This window comes from Trichoplusia ni, chromosome 6, assembly GCF_003590095.1.
Source record: "Trichoplusia ni isolate ovarian cell line Hi5 chromosome 6, tn1, whole genome shotgun sequence".
Classification (NCBI taxonomy): domain Eukaryota; kingdom Metazoa; phylum Arthropoda; class Insecta; order Lepidoptera; family Noctuidae; genus Trichoplusia; species Trichoplusia ni.
The window spans coordinates 15,466,298-15,492,359 of record NC_039483.1 but is presented as its reverse complement, the minus strand read 5'-3'; the positions used below and the strand labels follow the sequence as shown (position 1 = coordinate 15,492,359).

Genomic DNA, 26,062 nt, shown 5'->3' with positions numbered 1-26,062 from the left:
TTTTGAATGAGCACGAAGGTTTATTGACGTTTCTATTATTATTTGTATTGCTTCGTTACAATTTAGGTTGGCTTTAAACGTTGGCACCAACATGTTGGAAACATGCATTTTGCATTGGCCAATCGCTGGCAATTTACCAACGTTGGTTTTATTAAAAGATTCTTCAAACGATCACGACCCTTCCACACATTTAACCAACCTTGGAATGTCTATTAACACCAACGTACAAAAGCAGGTTATAGCCAAATCAGGAATGAGGTATCTAATCAAATTTGATATCTAGTACTCGTTCTTAGAGTTCATTTTTGTTTTTCTTTACGCCGGGGCTACTGGGACGTCTGCTGGTGCTGGCGGCATTGGCATGTTCAGTCTTTTCTCTTTGTCGTCTTGTTTGTGCTGGTAGTAAAACCAACTGTAAGAAAAAAAAACATATTTTCAACACAGGTTTAAAATTAACTTCATGATCAAATTTATTTCGCCTGCAAATGGACAAAAGATATAAAATTTCAGTACTACATAAGGAATATGAAGGATATAGGTATCTATTCTGTTTCAATTAACCGACTTCGAAAAAGTAAGTTTTCCATTCCATCGGTCTATTTTCTACTCTATATTTCAAGAAAAAAGTAAGTTAATTGAGGAGCATAGTTGAAATACGTGCCTTAAAAACTTTAAACAAAATTCTTGTCACACACATGTTTTCTTTTAAAATGATAAACCACGTAATGATTTACAAACATACACATTCCTACCCTACAGCCATAATAAACTATTATCGCAAAATATTGCTATTTTATTTCGCATTGTCTCATGTTAATGAGGTTCACTCACACTAGTAAAATACTATGATTGGTATGTAAACAAATGTGAACAATTGAATCCTACCAATATAAACGCAAAAGTTTGTTGTTTGCTTGTTTGTTCCTCTATAACGCAAAAACGACTGAACGGATTAAGACGAAACTTGGTACAGAGATATTATGTTCGGATTTTATGTTCCCGTAGGAGAATTTTCATTTGTAGTAGGCGGGCCAGCGGGCAACAACAAGTCGGAAAAAATCGTGTGGCGTCGACAACTTTCATCAGTGCCATAACAAAAGACGAACAGGGGCTTAGTCAGTGTAATATCGCATTAATATTATTATTATGTGGCATAAGTGGCCCACTGCAAGGCAAAGACAGGATCCTTCAATTTATCTCGGTCTATAGGAGACAGGTGTCAGAAAAAATCAATAAATTATATCACATAAAATAAAATATAGCATTATAACAACGGGTCAACTTTCGAAAGACATACGGTTAGGTACTTAACGTCTTTCCAAAAGGATTTTAAACAATGCGAACTAACAGAGCAAAAGCTTAATATTTCCAAACTAAAAGTAAATATTGTTCAAATTTAACAAAACTACTTCAGACGGGCTTTGAGTTAAAAGATCAAAGTAAGAAAAATAAAGTTTCATCAAAGCCTTCAGTAGCCAGACATGTTTGTATTTTACATCATTTTCCATTATATTAGGTACTCATTTTTCTCACAGAAATGTTTTACAACAATGGCAGATAAAATTACAGGATTTATTATAACAATCGGAACATCACTTGATTGGTATGTAATTGCGTAATGCTTGTTGGTATAAACAATAGTTCAATATTCTTTAGCGTGCTTGGTCATATAATATTATCTATGTACAAAACAAATAAATTTATTTCTAGGAATTGAGTCGCTCTCTTAGACGTAATTTCTTGAAATCATGAGATCGACACATGACTATTATATTGGCTGAAAAAATCGTATTTAGTAAAATTATAAATTCTTACAGAGCAATCGTTTTAGCACCTAACTGGATTTACTGCACACGCCCTCTCCTCAAGTAAAAACTATTTAACTTATTATATCTCTTGCTCTTCTTTCGTATTATCTTTAAACCATATATTTATTGCTACACTGTAATACTATAATGATAATCTTACAGATTAACTTCATTGGGAGAATCAGGGTACCAGTAACACCCATGGTGTACTTAAGTGATCATGTACGTACAAACAAGAGTACTAATAAACGCTTACCTAAATATTCCCAAAGCGGGTATGGTGGCCAATATACTGACGAGGAACACCGCCCCTGGCAACACATTCAGCGTGGCGATGTACACTTTGGAGTAGAGCGGGGCGAATATTATGGGCATCATGGTCTCTGCTACTCCGAACAGAGAGTACACTTTACCTGGAAAATAAAAGACGAGATTGTATCTATAAATAAAAGAACAAATGAACTTAAAATCTAGTCTTTTTGGTTTAGGAACTGGAAGGTTTTTATTAATGTCCGATCGAAGGTTCGCTTTCGGCTGGAACTGAAGCCACGGCCGAATATTCGGTTTCGGTATCGCTTTCGGCCGGAAAACCAGTTACGGTCGGACACTAGTTTTTATTGCTTTATTGAATTATAAGTATGTTGCTTATCTATTGAATTATATCAGGAAAGGGTTTCTAAAAGGAAAGTGTAGTTTAATGTGTAAAAAAGCAATAGTCGTTCCATATCTATATGCTAAGAAGTTCCTACAAGAACATTTACCTATTTTACATAGAATCAAAATACAAAAATATTTATAGATCATGGAAAAACCGAATCAATGAATAATGATGCAAGGAAGAACAGTACATTTATGTACATTTATACAATGTAATGTTAAATGTTGTGGACAAATGTTGGTCAGGGGGTTAGTTGCCCTGACTGCTATACCGGAGGTGTGGGTTTGATTCCCACTCAGAACAAATGTTTGTGTGATGAGCATGATCATTTGTTCTGCCTGGCTGTAACTTATTTATAATGTGTATGTATTCATAAATATTAAAGTATGTTTATCAGTTGAGCAGTACTCATAATACAAACTTTGCTTAGTATGAGACTAGATGGCGTTTTGTGAAAGTTATGAAACATAATATAATATGCTCAAACCTACCTAATTCTTGATATGAAACCAATTTAGATGCAATCGACCGCAGAGCAATCGCCGTGGTCCCATTTAAGATCTCCAACAACGGCGCTGAAACAAAACAAATATTAACTAACAATCATAACACGAAAGATAATGGAATCATTCAAATATTAACTTGAGATGATTAAATCTAATTTAGTAAAAATATTTTAAAGATATTTTTGAAGATGTAAAAGAAATTATCTTAATTTTCTTTAAGGAAAATACTGTAGATAAATATTTGGTTAATAAATGGTGCCAAGGTCGTAAGTTAATTTTGAAATATGTAACACTCTAAAGTCCTAAGAAATGTTCTGAGACGCAGAATATTTAAGAAATGTCTTAGTTCTTTACTTAATCTAACTCATAGACTTCTGAAAGTCTTATGTGAATCTTTACTCAAGAATTCATTATACAAACAAAGTGGTTATACCGTTAGCCGACATCGCGACTATCCAAATACCGAAATGTAGTGATAAAAGACATTATGACCAGACGAGAAGCCAAAGTATTTTAGAAGAACTTGTTAAATAATCGCCTTCAAGCATCATGCCGTCTTTGCCACTGTCACGTGAAATGTAGAGACAAATATACATTCTGAAACGTCATTTCGCAAATATTCGTTTTTCATATTAATACAATACTTACATAGATAGACTTCGTATCCATTCCTGGCGAAGGCGAGTACTAGAGCACCGGCTACCTTGCTGGTAGTGGATATCATCCCCAGGACTGCATCATCAGCTTTCAGCTTCCTACTGAAGACACTGATGGAGAAAAGTGTACCTGAAAAAAATATTGGGGTCAGAATTCTTTACCAATTTCAAATACCAATGCTTGCTTTAGCTCGGGAACTATAGCAAGGTTCAGTCAAAGGCATGGATAGTGGTGTGTCTACAGATAACAGCCTGTCCAAAAGGATATCACCTTGAAAAAAACTGAACTATTTTGGAAGCCGTTTTTAAAAGTGCCATGAGAATCAAAAGTGAAAGACACAAATATTTCTGACTTCTAGAAAAACAAGGTAGATGAAAATGCCATTAGAGATAATTTTATCATATGAAAACAAAACTGAAATGAAGGTTGAAATGAAATTAAACCGCGATAAAATCCGTAAAAGTAGTTTCATTTCAATGTCTAACATTCGCGTAAACCTAAGAAACCACTATGAAATGAAGGTCGCAACAATCCTATGAGAAATTAATACAAGCAAGCAAGACAGTAAAAAACTCTTTTGCGTCAGTATAGTAATGATCTTACCAATGGAGTGTGTGACAAGGCTGTAAGTCGAATAGATGCTGTATTTGACTTCATCCCAATTGAACTGGTATCGAGTGAATATGTACATGATGCTTAGTTCACCTGCAAATAAAACCATTAATTAAGTATTTTTCGAATGACTTGTTTTGATTCAGTGACAAATTGTGTCAAGGATGTAACTTCTACTTGTAGAAGATGTTGGTGAAATTATGCAACTTCTGAATAAGGAAGAGAAAAGCTATTTTGTGTTCGTCACTCCACAGTTTAAAAAGTTATTTAAAAAAAAAACCATATTATATATGTAACTTGTGTTGATATTCTTTGAATCATATTTTATTATTTTATTCTACTTTGTGCTTTCTTCTTATTTGGATGAAGTGAGCATTCAGGACTAATAATATTATTACTATCTAACGTATTGAATTGATTTTCCTTCGCCCCGAATACATTAACAAATACATTTTGACTGCACCTGAAATTCAATTTCATTCCGTAGAAACTTATAATCGGCTTTATCCATCTGACGTTAGCCATGTAAATATGCAATGTGTTTTCTACATGTTTAATTTGATTTCAATTTTAAGAACTGTTCGTTAACACTCTCCGATTGACTTCATAGAAAAGTACTGTTTTCGGTGCATAGTTTTATGTATTTTATTTGTCAAGATTACGAGTCTTCTGTAAAGATTCTTTGGTCAGTATTTTATTTTCTTAGCTGCAAATCTAGCCTTTTTTGTCAATCTGCCTTTTCTGTTTTTTTGACACATACTCTATCGTCGAATTATTCATAACGTATACTATAAGCCTTAATCCATTTTTAATATAGAATACCGTTTTTGATAGCATTCGAAACAGGCTCAGTGCCAACAAAATGAGATGTCAAGTTTTCTTTTTTAACGAGATAAATAATATTAGACCTTCAAGCATTGGATGAAGTCTAACTCTTATAAAGCAATCACTACCTAGTACGTCTACATTGTAATTTCCCATGAGACCGAACAAAATGAATGACGACTTTATTTTGTATATACTTTTGCTGGATAACTTACTTATTTATTTTACGTCACATGATTATATTGAAAAAGGGGTTTCAAAAAATAAATCGATTTTCCTAAGGTACTGACTGACTAAATGGTGTGACTGGAGTCACTTTCGAGGTGATAGCGTTTTACCAAAAAATAGGGCAGATAGAAGCAGTTTTTATCCACCTTACTCTATGTTTTCCTATACATGCAGTACGCAGTTTGATACAGATTGAAACAAGTAGCTGCAACAGTTATCCGACATCACACAGACAGTCAGACGACCAATTGAAACATCAAGCGTCAGTATTCATCAAAATACAAATGGCTTCTAGTCAATTATTTAATTCAGGCTCGCATGAATGTTGGACGTTTGTAAATCTACGTACAACAATGTGTGTCCCTGTGATTTATATGTGCGTGACTTGTGTCAACAGCGCAATGCACCAGCCTGCGTTTGTGACGGACGACTATTTTTGTGTAACCTCTTTGGTTTGGTCATGTTTTTACTCTCTGGCTGGTTCTAAATCATTTTTAGAAAGGATTTCGATCGGATGAAATAAAAAAGTATTTGTTTTATATGTTTAAAATACGGATAGAGTTTGAAAAATGAATTTTAGTTGTCGCGCTTTGGAAGTAAATAGAATTGTCTTCAGAACACTTTTAAAATATAGACTAATGCACTCGAAAAAAAAACAAGCTACATATTATTTAGTTGACGTTACATACAAAATTAAAGGGAACTATTATATTTCCTTTAATGTTACCTAAAAATAAATCTATGAAGTCTAGTTTAAGCATTGTGTATCGGGCGTTTCACAAACATTCAAATCTCAGCTAGACTCAGAACAAGCATTCACGGATCACACAATTAATACTTTTCCTCCACCACAATTAGACAAGCGTCACGTCACGCTCAATGGGTTTGGCGTGATGACCTTTACCACTCAACTATCTATCATAATAATACACTGCAAGTCAAATAAAATCTGATAAAATCATTTAAAACTTCACCACAGTTTTTCATACTGTAATTATTGTCTATTTATAATAAGTTGATGTTTTACTTCGCACCGCAATTTTTTTGTTTGCTAAAAACTGTTTAATGTCAGGAACATGATTTTCGTATTATATTTCCGCAAAATTTGAAGTCAGAGTAATTTATTTTCATACAATAATAAGTTGACAGCATATTAATAGTTGACGTTTAATATGATGGTTTTGACATTGTCACAAAAAACAGCGTAAACGAGCGCCCAACGTATAAAAACAGATCCCGTAATAGTTACAAAGTTGAAACCTTCACAGATGATGTATTTCTATCGCCGCCGCTAAACCACTAAGAATCGAGGTTAAGCAACGCTTGCTTCGGTCATAAACCTGATGGGTGACCAGTGGTTGTTTTTTTTTAATAAATGCGGACAACATCACATACATTGTTCTGAACCCAAAGTAAGTTGCTAAAGCACTTGTGTTATGGAATTCAGAAACTTGATTTGCATTATTTTGAAGTCAATTTTTTTTTTTTTTCATTTTTAAACTCTTTATCATCAAACGACCAAGCACAAATAATTCTTATTATTACCCTTACAGAATGTAATTTTCTCAGTAGCGTGATACATTTGTATCACAAGTAGAATATAAATATAAAATTTCCCCATACTGAGATAACAGTATGACTAGTTATATTTTTATGTACTCAATGTATTTGTCAAAGCAAGACTAAAGTCAATATTACGACATACTCTATCGCATGTGTATCATCGGCAAATATTTTATTACAAACATTTATTTAAAGCATATTGATTTCGTGATTACGACTAAATTGAATTGGTTTTAGTTTTTCTTTATTGTCTCGAACGTTCTGGACTTACTAGAAAGAAAAATATACGGAAAAAATAATATTTTATTAGTTTTCTATAGTACCGTTACAAGTTACTCCAAACTCGGAATCAAACAAGATCATTTTAGCTAGGGAAAGTTAACTAACAGGTTTAACATTTAAGGTAAACTGTTTCTTGGTCTACCAGACCTACCTACCTACTATAATATTTAAACTGGGTTATACATAAGAAGGCTTTAACACCTTCAGAACGTTGGTCTTTACGAAATTATATTATTATTTTTCCCCATCTATCATCTATTCGACTAGTATTCGGGATTTTACACTGGCCCCATTACACAAAACAAATGAGCATCATTGTTAAACATATTTGTATAGAGGACAGAATAGTAATTGTTTACATACCCCACATCGGCCCGAACGTCAAACAGACCACGCTCAATATTAGACAGATCCGAAGTCGTCTGTTATTGGGGCCTTTCTTGAAGGCAATCTCAACAGTCTCCTTTAGACTGCGGAAGTCGAAAAACTCCAGCAAAAAACCAGTACAACCAGTTCTTTTAACCTAAAATGCATGAACTTTACGTCAATTGTTATTATCTATAAAATGCTGCACTAAAAAAAGAATGGCATATGCATAACACCGGCCTCTACTAAAATAAGCTAGACCGGTTATTCCTAACAAAATTACAGAGAAAGAATCGACTGTCAGTTGTCTTTATTGTAATAAAGGTCGAGGCCAGATTTCTCTTCAACTTTTATTTTAAAATTCTTTTGAAGATATCAATAGTAGATTTAGTATATAGATAAATAAACAAACCTTGTCTTTGTTCTCAAGCCATGTGTGGTCATCTATAACGAACAATACATAGCAAAAGTTAGCGAATTGCAGCGCGGCTGATATTGAGAACACTCCGTAGTACCCGAGGAATCGTAACAGGATGCCGCTCAGCCCCATCCCGATGGGGAATCCAACTGTCATACACAAGTTCAACAGACCTATTCGGAACGTCCTTGTGTCCTTAGATGTTATGTCTCCTAAATAACTGAAAGCGCCGAGAAACATTGTGTACCAGCCGCCTGTCAGAGCCGGGAATATGACCTCCATAAACACGGTCCATTCTACTGGGACTTCATTGAAAAAGTACGTGTTTATCATGTTTAGTACACACGTCATGAATTCCCCGAAGATTGGCATCAGCATGCAGATCTTTCGTTTACCGGTCTTGTCGCTCCACGCGCCGATGAAAAGCATCAGCAGTGTTGGTATCGCTGTGTGTACCACGCTCTTCCATGCCTGGACCGATGCGATCAGTTTCTGTACCTCATCTTCTTCGTAAGTATAGTTCGCTCGTTTCCTGAGCCTCAACGCGGTACAGGCCTCGTCTCCGAACCCCAGGTTGACCCTGCACGCTTTCTCTAAATTCAAGTTTTGCGTCGCTAACATCGCTAGCACGCTGGGCATGACAAAGAATGCCACAACAGGTTCTACCGTTATATTAGATTTGATAAATTTGATCTTCTCAAAAAAGGTCATGTCCGGGAGACCAGTTTTAGTCTCTGTTTTTAGAGGCAGTTCCTCAGTCGAATCGTCCCGAGACGTTTTGTCGTCTAACTTTTCCGTGCTATTCATTTTTGAATTTTTATAACTCTTCACTTTAATAAAACAAGTAAAAATTCTTTACTCACTGATGTATAAAATATAAAAGAGCAAGGCACATATACCTCGTCTGAGATCCGAAGTGTTTCTTCAAAGTTAGGTCACATTGTTATTATATTGAAGAGCACATCCTCGCAGCACCAAGATAAATACGGTATAATATTGAATTACTGGTAAGCCGCGACGTTGGGACGACGCTAGCGTCCTATTGTACGCCAGAATGTAAGCAAACACTCTTATGTTGCCATATCAGTCTTTAATGCGTCCACAAACACACTCGGAGAAATCGAAAATAAACTTAACACGTCGATACTCAAACAAGTCAAGCGATCCGTCGCGAAGTGTCACTATATTATAAACAGGCGATTGTTTTCATATAAAAAAAATGAATAAAAACTACGTTGAAACTCGACAGGATTTTTAATAGAACAATCACACTTAATCAAAACACACTGTATGTATAAAGTCCAATAACACTTTCACTTATATAAATGCTTTGAGTCACTAGTCACTAACGGTAGGAACTAAACGTCCTTATTCACGTTCTCCATCTCCTCGACTTGCTTGGTGTCCTCTCTTTGTTCGAAATACATCCATCTGAAATGAATGAATGGACTATTATAGATGCAGAGGAAAAATGTAAATAGTACACTCGCGGTGAGTGTAAGGATCGATTGTAAAATGATGTAATGGATTATTTGGGACGAGTAATATAGTCGCGGTATGAACGCGTACAGTCGCGCCGAGAAGTTTTTGCACTGTGGCTGTTTAAAGCGTTTAAGTATAGTTTTTTATTTCCTTGTTTGCATCTTCAAGATCGGCGAGAAAAACAACTGTTCAGCAACAACTGGCTTTTAAAGAGAGGTGCAATTTTTAATGAAGAATAAAAATACGTAGAGGAATGTTTGCAGAGATTTTTTTCTCTGCTTTTCAATATTGATGTTTGTGTTCTGGAACCTAACAATTCTTTTTTTGTGTAATTTAACTTATTATATTTAAGTCTTTTAAAAGAACATGGTGCAGAGGCCATGCTACCTTGACGTTTTTTGTTACTAGTGACGTTTATATTATTTTTTGTATAACGAGTCGAATTACTGTTTTAAAGTTACAAATCATGGACAAATCTCTACCGATTTCGTATTTATCATGAAGTGTGAAGCTTATATCGTTATTATTACTTTGAATATAAGTGTGACAATTTTTCTTTTAGAATTATTATTTTGATCTTGTAATTTATAAATGATCTAACTAATATTCCATTAAAAACGTTAATCTTCTATTGTAAAAACATAACCTGAGTTTTTCTTTAAACCAAAGTCGATACACACAAAAACATTACAAGGCCACAGTTTCTCAAGTATCTGTATCTAGTTCAGATAGTAATTTCGGAAAACTTTAGCTCTAACTTAGCCATTATTAGTTCTGCAACGGCCACAGATGTCGATAAATACCGTAAGGGTACACTTAATGCCGGCATCGTACTTATGTCACTACCTAATTGGGGTATCAGAAACAGGTTGGATGAAGTTCATAGATTCAATAAGCAATGTGTTTATATAACAGTATGTATAAATAACTATAATATAGACCTTAATTTGTACTAGAATAGGATGAAACTGCTCTACCCAGTTATTATGACATTTATGACCCTATAGAGGAAACGAGACAGAAGTATATGCAGTATATTGCCGTCTCAATTTTACGATTGCAGGGGTTCTGCTGTAGAAAAAAATGCTTGAAGAGCTCATGGCAAAATCAACGACACACTCTTAATGACCATTTCATGGACCATAAATATTCAACATTTATGTCAAATTAAATTAATTGTTGTCTTGTAATGTACCTAACAAATTTTTATCTCTAATGTAAATAATTTTTTAATATTTCTCATTGTGCTTTCTGGACCTATAGACTTATAAATTACTAGCTGTTGCCCGCGACTTCGTTCCCGCGGGTAGAAGATATAAGTTATGATTTATACCTGCACTGTTTTTTTCACATTTTCCATTGTATCTTCGCTCCTATTAGTCGCAGCGTGATGGTTTATAGCCTAAAGCGTTCCTCGAAAAATGGTCTATTCAACACAAAAATATTTTTTCAATTTGGACCAGTAGTTCCTGAGATTAGCGCGTTCAAACAAACAAACACAAACAAACTCTTCAGCTTTATATATTAGTAAGTATAGATAACTTTAAAATTATTGTATGCCTTTCAGTTGGATCATAGCTGTGTACAATGTTGAAAACTTGTATCAACTTTCAATAACCTATGTACCACAATAAAGAATATTTGTATTTGTATTTTTAAGGGGCACTACTGTAATGTTATGAATATATCAGTTCAGAAGTACTGCCATATCTCTATTCGGTGTTTGGAATAGTCAAAAGGTGAAGGTCATCAGACCACGGTCAATGACTAGGCGCTATCCCTGCATGGTACGAAAAGTTTTTGTGGTCTATACTATGATACCTGTTTTAAGTCTAGGTTTTTATAATACACGTGATGTAAATGTTAGAAAAAATCTGGCAATAGTTTTGCTTAGTGTAGAAGTAATAATATGTGTGAAGTAATAATATACCCATTTCTTTTAATATTCGATTATATTTTACGAGCAATGCATATTTTTAGGTGTCATATAAAAATACTTTACGCTGACTAATAAATGTATGTAGAAGTTCTGTATGTTTATTCATCTGTTTAGGTTAGGTTACGTTAGGTTTACAAAAAACAAAACCGACGCGCATAGCATGACTGAAAAACGGTGAAAGATCCCTGGCATCCAAATATCAGAAGCAGAATTTAACAACAAGCAGTGATCTAGCGTGATAATCAATGTTCATATCTTTCTTATAATTATGGAAAAAACATTATGCCTAGTGGGACATTTGGAGGCCGGTATTATTACGTAATTTGAAACGTGGTTTAAACTTCAAGAAAGGCTATATTGTGCCGCAATAACCTGAATCTTTGTGGATAAACCGCGGGAAAAATCTATTTTTTTACAACTTTCCAAATCACTCATAAGATTCGAGAAAAATCCTTCTAACCAACAAAATGGAAAACTGAAACTTTCCCATGTTTTGCAGTCCGTTAAATAAACTATAACATGGTAACTCGGTCTGTAGTTTGTTTAACTAATACCTAAACAGTGCCAGCGTGTTTTGATTGTGACTTCCTCCGGTGACAATCAATACAGAGGCAGGAAGGCATTTGTTTCGAAGCTTGTAATATAAAATGCTTGTAGTTTGTGTGTGTGATGAGAAATATGCGTAGAAAACTCACACGCATAGCTGATTGAACCCTGAAAACAATGAACTATCCTATTTCCGACTGTGAAAGAGAATAAGGAAGTATAAGATTGAATTTCGTGCTTTTAAACATTTATCGATGAACATAACTCTAATAACTCTTTACCAATATAAAATATCCATCCTACTATAGATGTTTGGATGTTTAACGCAAAAACCACTGAACAGATTTAAACGAAACTTTGTACACAGACAGATTTAAACTAGGATTAAAATAGGATAGTTTATATCCCGATTTTATATTCCCGTATCATCATTTTCGATTTTCATTTCGATCAGCAACAGCTAATGATAACATAAAAGACGCTCAAAAATATGCTTAAGAAATTAATAATAATAAATTTTAAGAAAAAAATAACGCAAACCAATACGACCTTCTCCGAATAAAAACAACACACTAAAGAAATAAAGAGTCAAACACCATAATAACGGATACTTAGCAAATAAATCAAATGGAAATTCACAAACCGCTTTGCAATAAGTCCTTGCTGTCAACAACTGTACTTCAATTCAGATCGTACTTAATATAGATAACACGAAGATTACTTCCTTTAGGGGAACAGATAACAGCCATTGTCCATTCATATTGTACTGCTAATAACATTAGTTAGTGATTCTTAAGTATTATTATTGTAGGTCATTAGTTAATTGTTTTTAATCCGCGTAAATGGCGTTATATGAAGGGAATTTTAATTAAATGGTTGCAAGTTCGAAATTGATTGTACATTGTTTATGTTTAAAACGTGTGATATAAATAAACTTTGACTGAAAGAAATGGTAAAGGATTTTGTTAAAGTTATGTGAAGTTTCTTGGTTATCAGACTTTTTACAAACGGTGAAGGAAAAAGTTGTGTTAATGGATAAAAAATATTGAAATCTGGAATGGATAACCCTCAGTAAGCAAGCATGGTGATCAATGCTTAAATAAAACCTCAACTCAAGTGACCTTTTCCCAACAGTGCGATATTCCTAAGATGAAAGTATAATCCTGTTATGAGAGAAGTTCACATATATTCAGATATATCGTATTTCCTATATTATAATTGACTAGCTTTTCGCCCGCGGCTTCGCCCGCGTCGATGTCGGTTATATCGCGTTTCCAAGAGAACTCTTCTAAAAACCGGTATAAAAACTATCCTATGTTCTTTCTCAAGGTCAATTCTATTTCTGTACCAAAATTCATTAAAATCAGTTCAGTGATTCAGACCTGAAAGCGTAACAGACAGACAGAGTTACTTTCGCATTTATAATATTAGTAGGGATGATAAGGCGCCAATAACCAAAGCAAACTGCTCAAACTTTGCAAATTTAAGACGCATTATGAGTCATAACTCAAACCAAAAAGAGTTCTCGAATCCCGACGAGAATTCAAAACACGTTTTTAGAATGCCTGATCAATCATATAAATAAAGTCAGATAGTTAATCTGACATTTTGACATGGTAAAAAACCTTAAATATCCATACGCATAAATAATTTCAACAAAGAGCATTGAACTGTATAAAATCCTGCAATAAAGTGCATTATTATAAACTTGATTATATATATTAAATGATAAGTGAGATATTCGTATATCAATTTACAGGACATAAATTATTCAGATTATTTTTATGACTTTATTTTTTTGCAATTTGGGAAAGTCGTCTGATTGTTGACCCGATTACCAAAAATATGTTAATTGTGATACAGGGAGCATTAATAGATGGACCCCTGTATTGTTCAATGTTGTGAATGTTATTTTGAATCGTCTTCAAAACAGAAGATTTTCAAGCCGTCTACATTTTTATGTTATTTAAATAGCCCGAAAAAGGAATAAAAGAAACCAAACCAATGAAATTATAAAAAAACAAAAAGTTGAAAAAATACAGAGTTTTAGAAAACACAACATTTTTTCGCAGACCACAGGTTTTCCTCGTTTCTTAGAAATCGCACTTAGGTATCTATTGAAAAAATGATAAATAACTGTGTTTTTTTAAAAAACAGGGGATTTTACACGTAACAATGACAAAGCAAATATACCAGCCGCAGACAACAAATCATGGTTCTTAGAGATGATTTTAACGTTTTAACACTTATATATATGGTAATTCCATTTATGTTCTCGTACGTGGTAAAACCAGACAAAACATTAAACAAACTAACAGTATATAAATATATTCATCAACATTTAAAGTATTACTAACATAAATAGTTGTAAAAGCTAATTTTTAACTTACATGTTCACTATTATATTCCGTAATAATTTTGAAACTACACTTTCAAATTCAAAACTGACACATTTTTTTACTTTTAAATTGCTGGCACAAATTCCAAATTGTCACTGGCACTGTAATTGACAAAACCTTTCCTATATACCACTGGTTTATTTGTCTGTCTACATGTCATTGTATTTTCAACCTCTGTCTCTCGTACAGTCACCATCAGAAATTGATTAACACGATTTAATTTACAAAGTGCCTGTAATTTAAGACGTGAAGTATTGCAGTTTATTTTTGTCTAACCTTATTAGATGTCATGTTTATTTTGTTACCTGATATTATAACAGTTCTCATTGAATTTGATTGTGTCTCTTTGTTTTGAAAAACAAATTGTTATAACAGACAACCTACTGCCCCGTCTTAAAGTAATATTATTAGAGATGTGGAAGTGTGACAGCGCTACTTGGCATAGAGCGGCATCTCCCTTCCGCAACTGCTATATTATTACTTTAGAAACACACATTTTGAAATGTAGTAAAAATTTACCAAAATCGATTTAATCATAAACTGCATTGTCGTCGGGTTTACAGCCACCCTGAAAATTTCAGCCTGCTAGCTTATCGGGAAGTACGAGTACTTCAAAATTAAGTTGCAAAAATCCAACCGGAATGACAAACAAACAAGAAAAGTGAGTGTTTAAAGACGTGAAAAAATCTGGTCCGGAAGTCAGGTTTCTCAAAAATATTGAATTAGTACGTATTTTTCATTTTCTCACGTCTTCAAAAAGTTAGGAAGACAACCACACTTAAGATGATAAAATGTATGGTAGAGGAGGCGATAACATCACATGTCTAATATTTTATGAACATCTGTCAGACGGAGTAAACAGATGTCTTTTGTCAAATACTGTTTTAGTGTTAGGCCTTTTTTTATAAGAAGGGGAATCCTCATGGACATCCACTCCCTCGGGCCAGGAAATGGGTAGTGTCAGACTTATTACTGACTAAACCTGAACCGCCGTGATACGTCATCCGCGTTTTTGCGTTGCAATCCTTCATACATTTTTGGTGTTAAGCCTACCGTTGCTGTCTGTACCATGTAATGGCATCAACGACCTTGGCTTATTCTGATTGGTGATGTAGATTAGGTCTTTGCAGAATTGTAATATCTAGTTTTATTATATGCTCACAATTAGTTGATGCAGCTATCCGCATCTTTTCTAGTGTTGTACCTTTTTTTAAAAAAATGTACCTTTTTTTGTTTTCACTATACACGGTGATTTTTTAGTCGTCTTACAAAAGGAGCCCAGTTCATGTATCCGACGTAAAATACCCCTAGGCGCGATTTTTTTTTTATCATCAACTAAGATAATAAGTACGAAGAAAAATTAAACAAGAGAAATCTGAAATATACTCTGAAAAATGATAAAAACGCCGCCGCTCGCGCCCCTCACCATTGTTAGAAGGCTCGGACCGCGCTCGCAACAGAGCTGTGTTTCTAAAAAAACTACGAATTGCATCATAATATTGTATAAAAATTGCATTTTAAATTTATTTATATCTTATAAATACCTATATTTTTTATCATGAACGTGTTCTAGTCATTGGATACATGACCTGGGCTGCTTTTGTAAGACGACTAAAAAATCACGATGTATAATTGTTGTTTATCTCATGTTTTTGCTAGTCCTTTAGAATACACTTGTCTTGTACACTTTTCGTAAAACAAATGAGTCGTAAAGTATATAAACTTTTTGCATGAATTATGTTCTATAACGTCCAAGTATAAGTATTACTGTTCTAGGGTTATAACTACCGTAACGAATTGTTGTTGGAGAAACCAATAGCCTTAGCGACAGCCTGAAATTAGTTATGGTTGAATACCCGACAAACAGAAGACATAATACGCCTATTACCTTAAAAGTTATTAATAGAACATCTTTGGAAATAACAAATATGAAGTTGAATTGACGTGACGTTGATGTTTTATGTTAATTATTTTTAGAATAGCGTCGGGTTTGTCTTTGAATATTGTAGTTTTCCCTAAAGAAGGTTAAGTAATATTTTTCATAAATATTAAAGGTTAACAATCTTTTAAAATCTTTTAATAAGATTAAATGAAAATATACTAATTTCATACGGTTTTTTTAATTCATGTTCATATTATGTAAACCACGTTATTTCTAAAAGTGAAGACTTTTAACTGGCTTTCTGTAAACTAAATTATAGCTACTCCAGATTTGTATAGCTGTTAGACCTCTTTATTGTATTAAATAAATAAATGATTTATAAATTTAAATTTCTCAAAACCCTACGTTAAGTTAATTAAAAAAAGATCGTTTACCCAAATATAGCCACAGCAGGAACCGTCATGGCGGCTCCGAGCAGGAACACGGCACCCGGCAGCACGGTCAGCGTCGCCATGTACACTCGGGAGTACAGCGGCCCGTACACCAGCGGCATCATGGCCTCAGCCAGACCGAATAAGGAGTTCACCTTACCTGCAAGAAATGGGATAATTGAAGCAATGGCTTAAAAACAAGGAATCCGTGTAACCGTCACACGCGATTAAAGTAAAACTTCTTTGTGCTACTATATTTTTATTATTAAATCAATTGAATATCTTTATTATTTTTTTCAAACGATTTGTTTACAAACTATATTTTGACTTTAGTTTACTCCTAGTCGCTGCTGCACTCTCCGCACTAGAATGTAACGGTCATGTCGCAGAGAATGTCATAACATTCAAGTTATGCACAAAGACACTCAAAACAAGCATACGTAGATCACACAAATGCTCGTCCTACACGAGGCTCAAACCCGCATCACATCGCGCACAGTCTGTTTGGCGTGGTGATCTACACCACTTGGCTATCCTTGCACTAAAAATTTTAGCTACTGCACTCCTTGAGATACACCCTAATCTTGGCCAGAAAGACAACGGAAGAATCTAGGAAGAACCTGATAGGGCTCCGTTTTTTCCCTTTTGATATGGAACCTTAAAAACCAGACAATACGTAGATTCAGATCAATAACCCTTTAACAGCGTCACTTTCTTTTAAAGGTATTTGCGTATTACAACGTCCAAGGTGTCGTCTCTGATATTATTTAGCCACGTCATCCACAGAACAATGGAGACTGATATGAGACAAATGTTTGCGGTCACAACAAAGAAAGCAAACAAATAGATCATTCAAATCTTTTCTTTTGTCTTTTACATTATAAAAACAATTGAATTTGAACCTTATTTAAATGGTGTAAAAGCTATAACACATTTTCATTGTTTTAAATTTTTAAGACGTTGGCTGTTTTTACTTGGATTAAATGCTCAGACTTCTACAAGTTCAATTTTTATGGGATTGTTTTTGTTGTCTGTCCGATTGTCCGTCCGTCTGTTACCAGACTATATCATATGAGATCAACAATTTCAATTTTTTCATTTACTTAATGTATTTCTGTTGCCGCTTGAAAACAAAAATCAAAATCGAGGTTAAGCAGCCGCCATTGCCGTCATAAATTTGATGGTTGACCATTTTCTTTTGAAAATTTGTTCATTTTAGCCTACTTGTACAGGGCGATTGTCACGTATCCGATTCTAACTTTTTTTATGCGGCCTATATACCTTACTTGTGTTATGAAGAACAAATCGTGTCACTGCTTTGGAAAATAGCCTGCAGTATGATGCATACGTGTTTACCTAAAATAAATGTAAAAATATATTGATTTGTATTATTAATGCGTTTGCGGTATGACCCGTTAGGGGGAATCTCCTTTTATTCACTTTACGATAAAAGTAACAATTAATATTCCATTTGTTATCCTGTATCCATTTAAGTATTAATTTCTATTTATGTTATTAACTTATATATGTCTGTATTAGCCATTAATTGTACTTTTCTCCAGCAAATAAGGATGTTTGTGACATAATAATAGCTAATGTAAAATCCTTTTTGATTCGGCCATTCCCGAAAAATACGCGTGAGTACACCGTTGCATCTTTAATTATCACTTTTATTAATATTTTCATTTTAAAATCATAGATACAGAACTTGAAATAGATACCGCATAATGCTTTTAGCTACTATAAAAAAAAGTGAAAAGTTTGTTACTTTAAACAATGGGAAATAACCCGTTTAGTTAGCAACATCCTGCGATTTTCTAAGATCCGCTGGAAATTACATCTACCAACTCTAAGTCATTGGACAAATTTTCCGATTACCATATTTGAAAGTATCATTAATGCCTTAAAACCACAAGTAAGCAAATGTTATTGTGTGGGTACATGGTACATTTGCAAAGAACTAAGAAAATAATACTTTAGTGCTGACGTAATACAAACATGAACATACAAGAAGGATTCGCAATGATTTTGACATGGCAATCAACGTAACTAAAGATTCTGGTGGAATCTTGACCGATGGGAATAAAAACCCAGCCGTATGTGAAGTTGGATTTCATATACGCACTAACAGTTTCATAGTCTTATATAGAAGCCCTGAATACTTATTTAATTTCTGTTTCAGTATTTCTTGTTGTAGCGACAGATATAGACATCATCTGCAAACGACATTAGCCCCATGACAAACGGACAGACTGCTTCTTAAGATAGGATTCCTTTGCCTTTAGGGTTTGGAACTCTTAAAACAGCCATAGGTTCAGTACTGTGTAGCATCGGTTATAGTGATTATGAACAATAATATTGTGTATCTTTTATATCTGACACAGGTTCGGATTGCAAAAAGTCATGAATGGTAAAATGACTTTTAAGTTTAAAGCCAAAACCAAAGTAAAAGAAAAACTAAGTTTTTTCAAATTTCAATTTCAGTTTCTTTGGACCCTTATTTTATTTACAACTTAATATTATAATAATTATGTGTTGTATAACACTCTACTGTTGATACGTGATAGTTTATCTACGAATACATTCAATTAAAAACGCTACTTTAAGAACAATTATTACCAAGAACACCAAGTATTTACTCATTGAGGAATGCTTCTCTATGATAAGGATTGTGAAAATCCAAGTCCCACTTCAATATACTGGAGTTCAGCGCTATTCATTTGTCTTGCTCAAGTACTATTAATTAATTCTTAGATCGGTAACAAATAGAAATCAGGCCGTTGATCCCAATGACAACGGTAAAGGTCATGTTATCTAAAGCCTTTTCATATAGGTCTATCTATAGCGTGTTTTGTTCTATTTCAGATAATAATGTAAATAAACAAAGTTATTAATGTTTTGTTTGGGTTTTGTGATAGCTATCTTTAGCTATCTCAATTTAAAATAATGATCGCTGGATATATTATATTTACAGATCAATGATAAATTGAGGTGTTTTCTGGTTATCCAATGACGTTGTCAATTTTTCCAAAGATCTGTTATAATTTTCAATTTAGTATGATTTGTGGTCATCAACTCTGAGTCAAGAATGATTCAATCCAGTCCTCTTTTTCATGTTTTCCCCCGTAAAATGGAGTGCAAGTACCTATGTGAATAATTAGTCTTTACAAAGAAACTTACCCAATTCTTCACTTGTCACCAGTTTTGAGGCGATAGAACGCATCGCTATGAATGATGTCCCGTTGAAAATTTCAACCAAAGGTGCTGAAAAGATGAAATTTGCACAATTGAGTAACCATAGTCACTGTTAACAATTACTGCAGTAGTTAAAAAAGAAGGCGAATGTAAATTCGTCTTTTCATCATCATCATCTCAGCCTATAGCAGTCCACTGCTGAACATAGGCCTCTCCATAATTTCTCCAGCGTCTGGTTTTCACCAGGTGGTCTTTTAAATATAAGTAAAAATGAAGAGAAATTAAATTTTGCAATGCATAAGATTAGTGTTAGAGTATTATTCTTGAATCATTCAAACGAGACGCATTACTTTACTTCAGTTAATTCCATTTTCAAGTCCTCAATTAACTTGCTGAAAACTAGAGACAAGATGGTTGCTATTTATATTTTCGTTACTTGTTAATGGATACTCATACTCCCAACATAGTTTCACCTTCGAAACTAACTTGGAATTTAGCTAGGTACGTTAATCAGGCCCTCCCACGAAACGACTGCGATCCTAACTATATAGTGGCAAAACTTTTGGGCCTGTAACTACCACAGGTCGAACAGAATTTACTTTATTGTACGCATTTGATAACAAAAGGAAAAGAAAACAAATGAAGGATATACGGTCAGAAACCGCCTGACTTTTTATAAGGCTCAATAATGAGAAACGCTGAAATTTGTGAACCTGTTATTTTAACAGGAAGATGTATCTATTAGGATCCCATAGTATTATCTTTGACAGGCAATTCCAAATAGTATATATTATGTTTATATTAACATGTTATGACTGGCAATTCAAGCATATAAACTAATATTATAAAGCTGAAAGTATCGTTCTTTTTGTTGACTTTGGAAATGCAAATCTGAAAAACTAATGGTCCGATTTGAAAAGTCATTTGTGTTAGGTAGTCCATTTACTGAGTAGGTATCCAATACCATCGATTAATAAGAGCAGAGCGGTAGTGAAATGCGTGCAATCTATATATACAGTTTGGCGTCGTTACCCAGTCACCTTTATAATAAGTAAGTTAGAGTTCCTTTTCGTTTATATGATAATATATTGTTATTTCTCGTGAACTTACCGATGTAAATCTCAGTGGTAGTGGAGGCGAAGGCAAAGATGAAGGATGCGAGGATCTTGCTGGTGCAGGAGATGATTCCCACAACGGTATCGTCTAACTTCATGAAGTCACTGAAGATGCTGATCGAAAACAGAGTTCCTGTTGGACAAATGTTTGATCCAGATGAAATAGGAGTTGAAGTACTTGACTGGCCTGTTGGTCTAGTGGCTAGAGGCCTTAACTGCTATACCGGAGGTCGTGGGTTCGATTCTCACCCTGGACATTTTTAGTTTCCCACACAGAGGAATTTAATCCTTTTGTTACGGGGGTTTTACAAACATTCAAGTCACATGTACAAAGACACCCAAATGTGTGTGTGATGAGCACGATGATTTGTTCCGTGTCTTGGTGTAATTTATCTATATTATGCATATATTTAGAGATATATAAGTATGTTTATTTAATCAGATGTCTAGTACTCAAAATGCAAGCTTTGCTCAGTTTGAGACTAGATGGCGTTGTGTGAAAGTACTTAAATTAAATTAAAGAATAAAAGTAGCATTGCCCAGAGACTCTTGTTAGCCAAACATTTGCAATATGGAAAAACGTTAGGTTGGTAATTGTCTTTGTTAGCCAAACTTCATCGATGTAGCAATTCGTCGTTGGATGCTAAGAAAAGGGTATTGAGCTAAGTCTAATAATATAAATCTCTTTAGTGCGTCGGACAGATATCCAAAAAATATTGAATACGTATTTTAAATTTTATCACATCATTAAGGAAGGTTAACTTCTTGCTTAAGATGAATGGGCTATTAACATCACGTACGTACGGATAAGTGACGTGGCAAGAGATTTTGAATCACTGTATCCCCTTCATTCTTTGTTCACGAGGTAAAAGTAAAAATACATCTTCATATTTTTTTTTAATCTCGCTATCGGACTAAACAGCTGTTTTTGACCAAACATTGGTGATACGGAAAATTATTTACGTTCACAGACTTGTTTGTTTGATCACTAATCTTCACGAATAATTGAAATGTTTACAGATCAAGAACGGTGTACGTGGGAATAAAAATGTTTGCAAATATTTATGGAGGAAGATGTGGCTGTTTTGTTTTTAAGTGGACAATGGTAAAACCTGTTGGTTCAGGAACCAAATAATGAATAGGATTGAAGAAATATGTTATGAGAAACAAGAACAGGCTTCATAAATACAGTCAAACTAACGTAGAACATACCTACATAAATTACTTGTTTTTCTTTTTTTTAAACGACTTTCACAATAATTTAATTTGATCTTTAATAATTAATTTATCCATTCAATCACATGGACAAGGATACCCAGAGTCAGGACAAGTATTCCTGGATCACACAAATGCTCGTCTTACGCGGAGAGCAAACCCATGACAAATAGTGTTTACTTGGCTCACAATTAAATAATGATTAAATAAGTACGAAAGATAGGTGTCAAGTAGTAAAAGTACCTAAATTGTAGATTAAACTCCTATTTGAGGTAACTATGTTATGCTATAGATATTTACAAAACATTGTCACGACAAATTCTATAGAGTTTTACTCAGGCTTTCATTCAATTAAGATTTTAACCCTTACAGCATTATTCTCCTTACGAATTCTGCAAATGTAACGCTAGTCAAAGCACTTTTAAAAACTCTACAGTTCCTTAATTATTATTCGATTAATATCCTGGTGACCTTGCGTTTCTATGCATGGATTTGTATGTAGCAACGTGACTTATAAAAGTAAAGTGAACTTATTTTATTTCTACGAAACCACTGTTAAACGCTAAAGGCAACAATCGTGAGGAAATATTGAAATTTTAAAATCGCCAACACGCTCTGAAATAGCTTGATGATCAATGCTCAAAACCTTCCATATACGGAAAAAGGCCCGACAGCAGTGAGTCGTAAATAGGCTGAGATTATTATAGACGAATTGATCAGACTCTTTTTTTAAAAATGAAATGTATTTAAAATGTTTAATATCACCAACTTAATGATATTAAAAATGTACTACAGAATTCTCGTTGAAAATCCGAGTATTTGCTACTTATAATCCAGTATTCGTTCATACTTAACGTAATATAAATCTTTGCGAGTGACCCCGGTTCGTGCACAACTGTAAATCATATGAAATCGGTTCAGCTTAATAAAATAGAAATGCTAGATCAAGTAGCATTTTATTCGAGCTTGTTTGTGCTTTTAAACTCTGTATAGACTCTCTATTAGAAGAGGGAAAATATTACTTTTGGATGTAAATAATATCTTAATGATATTTGAATATTTCTTGAAATTTGACTTCGAGCCTTTATTACAACTTATTAGTGTTTTGAACTAAAGATTTCATTAGAATTCTAATCTAATGGATCTTTGAAACTGAGACAAAGCAACAAAGTACTATAAATATCTGTCGTCTATTAATTTCTGTCTCCTGGTTGAGAATTTTGACGAACGAAGATCTTTATTTTCGTATGATTGACCTACAAGCTGGTGTCAGAGTTTAGGACTGCATTCCCTTAGAATATGGCACATATGTGTAGTATATACATCCTTGAATAATTCTCACGTGTCCTAGTTTCCTCATGATGGTTTCCTTCACAGTTTTTTTGCAAGTAATAATTACGTTGTAATAATGTACACATGAATTCGAATTCTCACTCTCAAAGACTCGGATTTTCGCAACATACGGAAAACCCAGTCAAGCACAAGTGGTAACTCTGACAACTTGTGATTCCGTTAAAATATGCAAATGAAATCATATTTTCATCAAAAATTGGTCGCCCATTATAACCGCACTAACCGTTGCCTCTATTATTATTTCTCTTCTGTTACAGAAATACAGAATATGTAAAAAAAACATCTAGTATGGTACATGAAATATAACCAAGCAATAATAAGAAGGCCGTGCCTCAGTAAAGCAGTTCGGTTTTTACCGGGAACCTAAAACTCCGGATTTACCTAAACATAATTATCACGTGTTTTACAGATACGAGACTGCACTTCACAATGTTTTGACACATTGTTCCTTTATCTCTATTTAATCATCATATACGTGGAAACGTAATGTCAGTGTAATTGTAAGACGTATATAATAATAATTTTATAAGTTGTATTCACGTGTTATAACTGTTTGAAAGTCAAGCATGTGGCATTCGTGGTATAAATCTACTCATATATGTAATTAATCCAGTACTGTATTTGGTATGGATACAAAAAAAGTGAGCGGAATTTTGAACTTTAATTAATTTAGTTATAATCCATATGAGTAGATTTTTTTAAGTGTGTTGGGAGCATTTTTATTTCAATAAACGAAAATCAAATTAAGAAATCAGTATTAAAGAATAAAAGTAAAAAATAAAAATAAAATAAAGTAAAACCCACCAAAAGTTGCCTTTAAGTGGTGAGTGATTAAAAAACTTGACGTTGGGGGAACGCTCCAAATTATTTATTATCTACAATTTTCTTTCAAGTGTCACATACCTATTTACAGTCTATCAACACGACTCTTTTTTCGTGTGAAAAATGAGTTACAATGAGTACTTAGTCAGTAATTCAAATGAAATGTTCCATTGACTTACCTACTAAATTGGTGATGATACTATACGTGCAGAACATACTGAACTGCACCTCATCCCAGTTGAATCTATACCTCATGAAGAGGTAGAGCACGTTCATTTCACCTGCAACGTCAACATCATTAGACCATCATGGAAGCGAGATAAAACTATACGCAACGCGTAACTCCGTCTCAATTTCAGAAGAGAACTGTGATCTATTTGTTGAAGATTTTAAAATAATAATGTGTTTGTGTCTCAGCCTGTGCGAACGCATAGTTTAATGTGTATCTTGTTATCGTTATAAATTTTATATTACGTTTGTTTTGTTTATTAATAGTTTATTCGTTGATGTAACTAAGTTTCACATGTTTATACTTAAGCTGGTTGGTTTTTCTAGTTTATATTATGTTTTTCTTCCTATTTTAAATTTCACGTCTATGTTAATGTAATTGAGGTCTCTATCGTTTTAACATAAATAAATAAATAAATTTCATAACAGCGAGAACGATATGCCGCTCTATGAAGGTAGCGTGAACCCTACACTAAGGCTGTCACATAATAAATGTAATAGGAAAAAATGCAAAAAAATATCGATAGAGTTCAGAGAAAATGCGGAGAGCCTGTAGTAAGAACGCTATGAAAACCAGAAACCAGCTAAAAGAAAACCTTTTTAGCTTTCTTATTTTCTTTGAGATTAAATACCACTAAACCCAAACATGATTAAGTTGCGTCGTTTTATCGCGTATCACTATGCCTTCGAGCATCAACTCCAGATCAGTTCCATATCATAGAATAGAATACAACTCTATTTCAACATAAGTGTTACAATGTATAGCACATCTAAAAACTAAGTATTACTGACTAAAACGAAAGAGATTACAAACTGGTTAAATACAAGGAACGTCAATAAACGCTTTTTTATTGACTTCTAGACAATCTAGGCACTTAGGCAGTCAAAACCGATGTTCAAACAACATAAAATAATATTGATAGGAAATCGAACTCAAGACAAAAAGACAGGTATGGGTCAATTAAAAGCTGTGTAATAAAAAGTATCCGTGAAACGTCATCATTCATATTATCATTGAATGTTTTAAACCTCCATGGTACTTAATTGCAACATTTATAGTTTGTAGTATATCGATAGTGTTCATATCAGGGTTCTGTATTCCACATTCAATGGTTAGGATGTAAATGGGTGAATGATTGATGTCCAATCATGATGTGGCGGGTGAGCCCAGGATGAATGGAATCAATTTTGTATATGGTCGGTATAGTATTGGTGTTTTAATATTTAGTTGTAGATTACATGACACTATTAGTGTAAGTGTTTGTGTGGATAATAAATGAAAAGGCAAAAGAAAATAAGGAATTACAAAAAGTAGTTTTAACCCTATTTCTAATCCGATTAACGTTACGTCAAGTATTATCGGTAATTTAATATATTGTTTATAATTTTTATGTTGCCTTATTTGGAAGTCGGTTTGAATTTTTGCACAAAATAATTGATGTAGTAACAGTTGCTTCCAAAAAATTACTAACTACACTTACTGGCGTTCCAAAACCCTTCTAAAAATGGTTTTTCTTTAAAATCCTGACTAT

General features: G+C 33.7%; 2 protein-coding genes across 2 annotated transcripts; both read right to left on the bottom strand.

Annotated features, from left to right (window-relative positions):
* On the bottom strand, nt 1-9,265 carry LOC113495248 (proton-coupled folate transporter-like). The gene is made up of 7 exons (XM_026873883.1): nt 7,918-9,265; nt 7,503-7,662; nt 4,233-4,334; nt 3,621-3,758; nt 2,958-3,041; nt 2,065-2,221; nt 1-412 (listed from the first exon to the last, which is right to left on the bottom strand). The coding sequence occupies exons 1-7, from the start codon at nt 8,728-8,730 to the stop codon at nt 316-318; spliced, it is 1,551 nt and encodes a 516-aa protein (XP_026729684.1). The 5' UTR covers nt 8,731-9,265; the 3' UTR covers nt 1-315.
* LOC113495249 lies at nt 9,162-24,904 on the bottom strand. Its single transcript, XM_026873884.1, has 5 exons — nt 24,482-24,904; nt 20,908-21,045; nt 19,783-19,866; nt 16,606-16,762; nt 9,162-9,354 (listed from the first exon to the last, which is right to left on the bottom strand). Exons 1-5 carry the CDS (start codon nt 24,576-24,578, stop codon nt 9,282-9,284), a joined length of 549 nt encoding a protein of 182 aa, XP_026729685.1. The 5' UTR covers nt 24,579-24,904; the 3' UTR covers nt 9,162-9,281.
* Between the last annotated feature and the right edge of the window lie 1,158 nt (nt 24,905-26,062).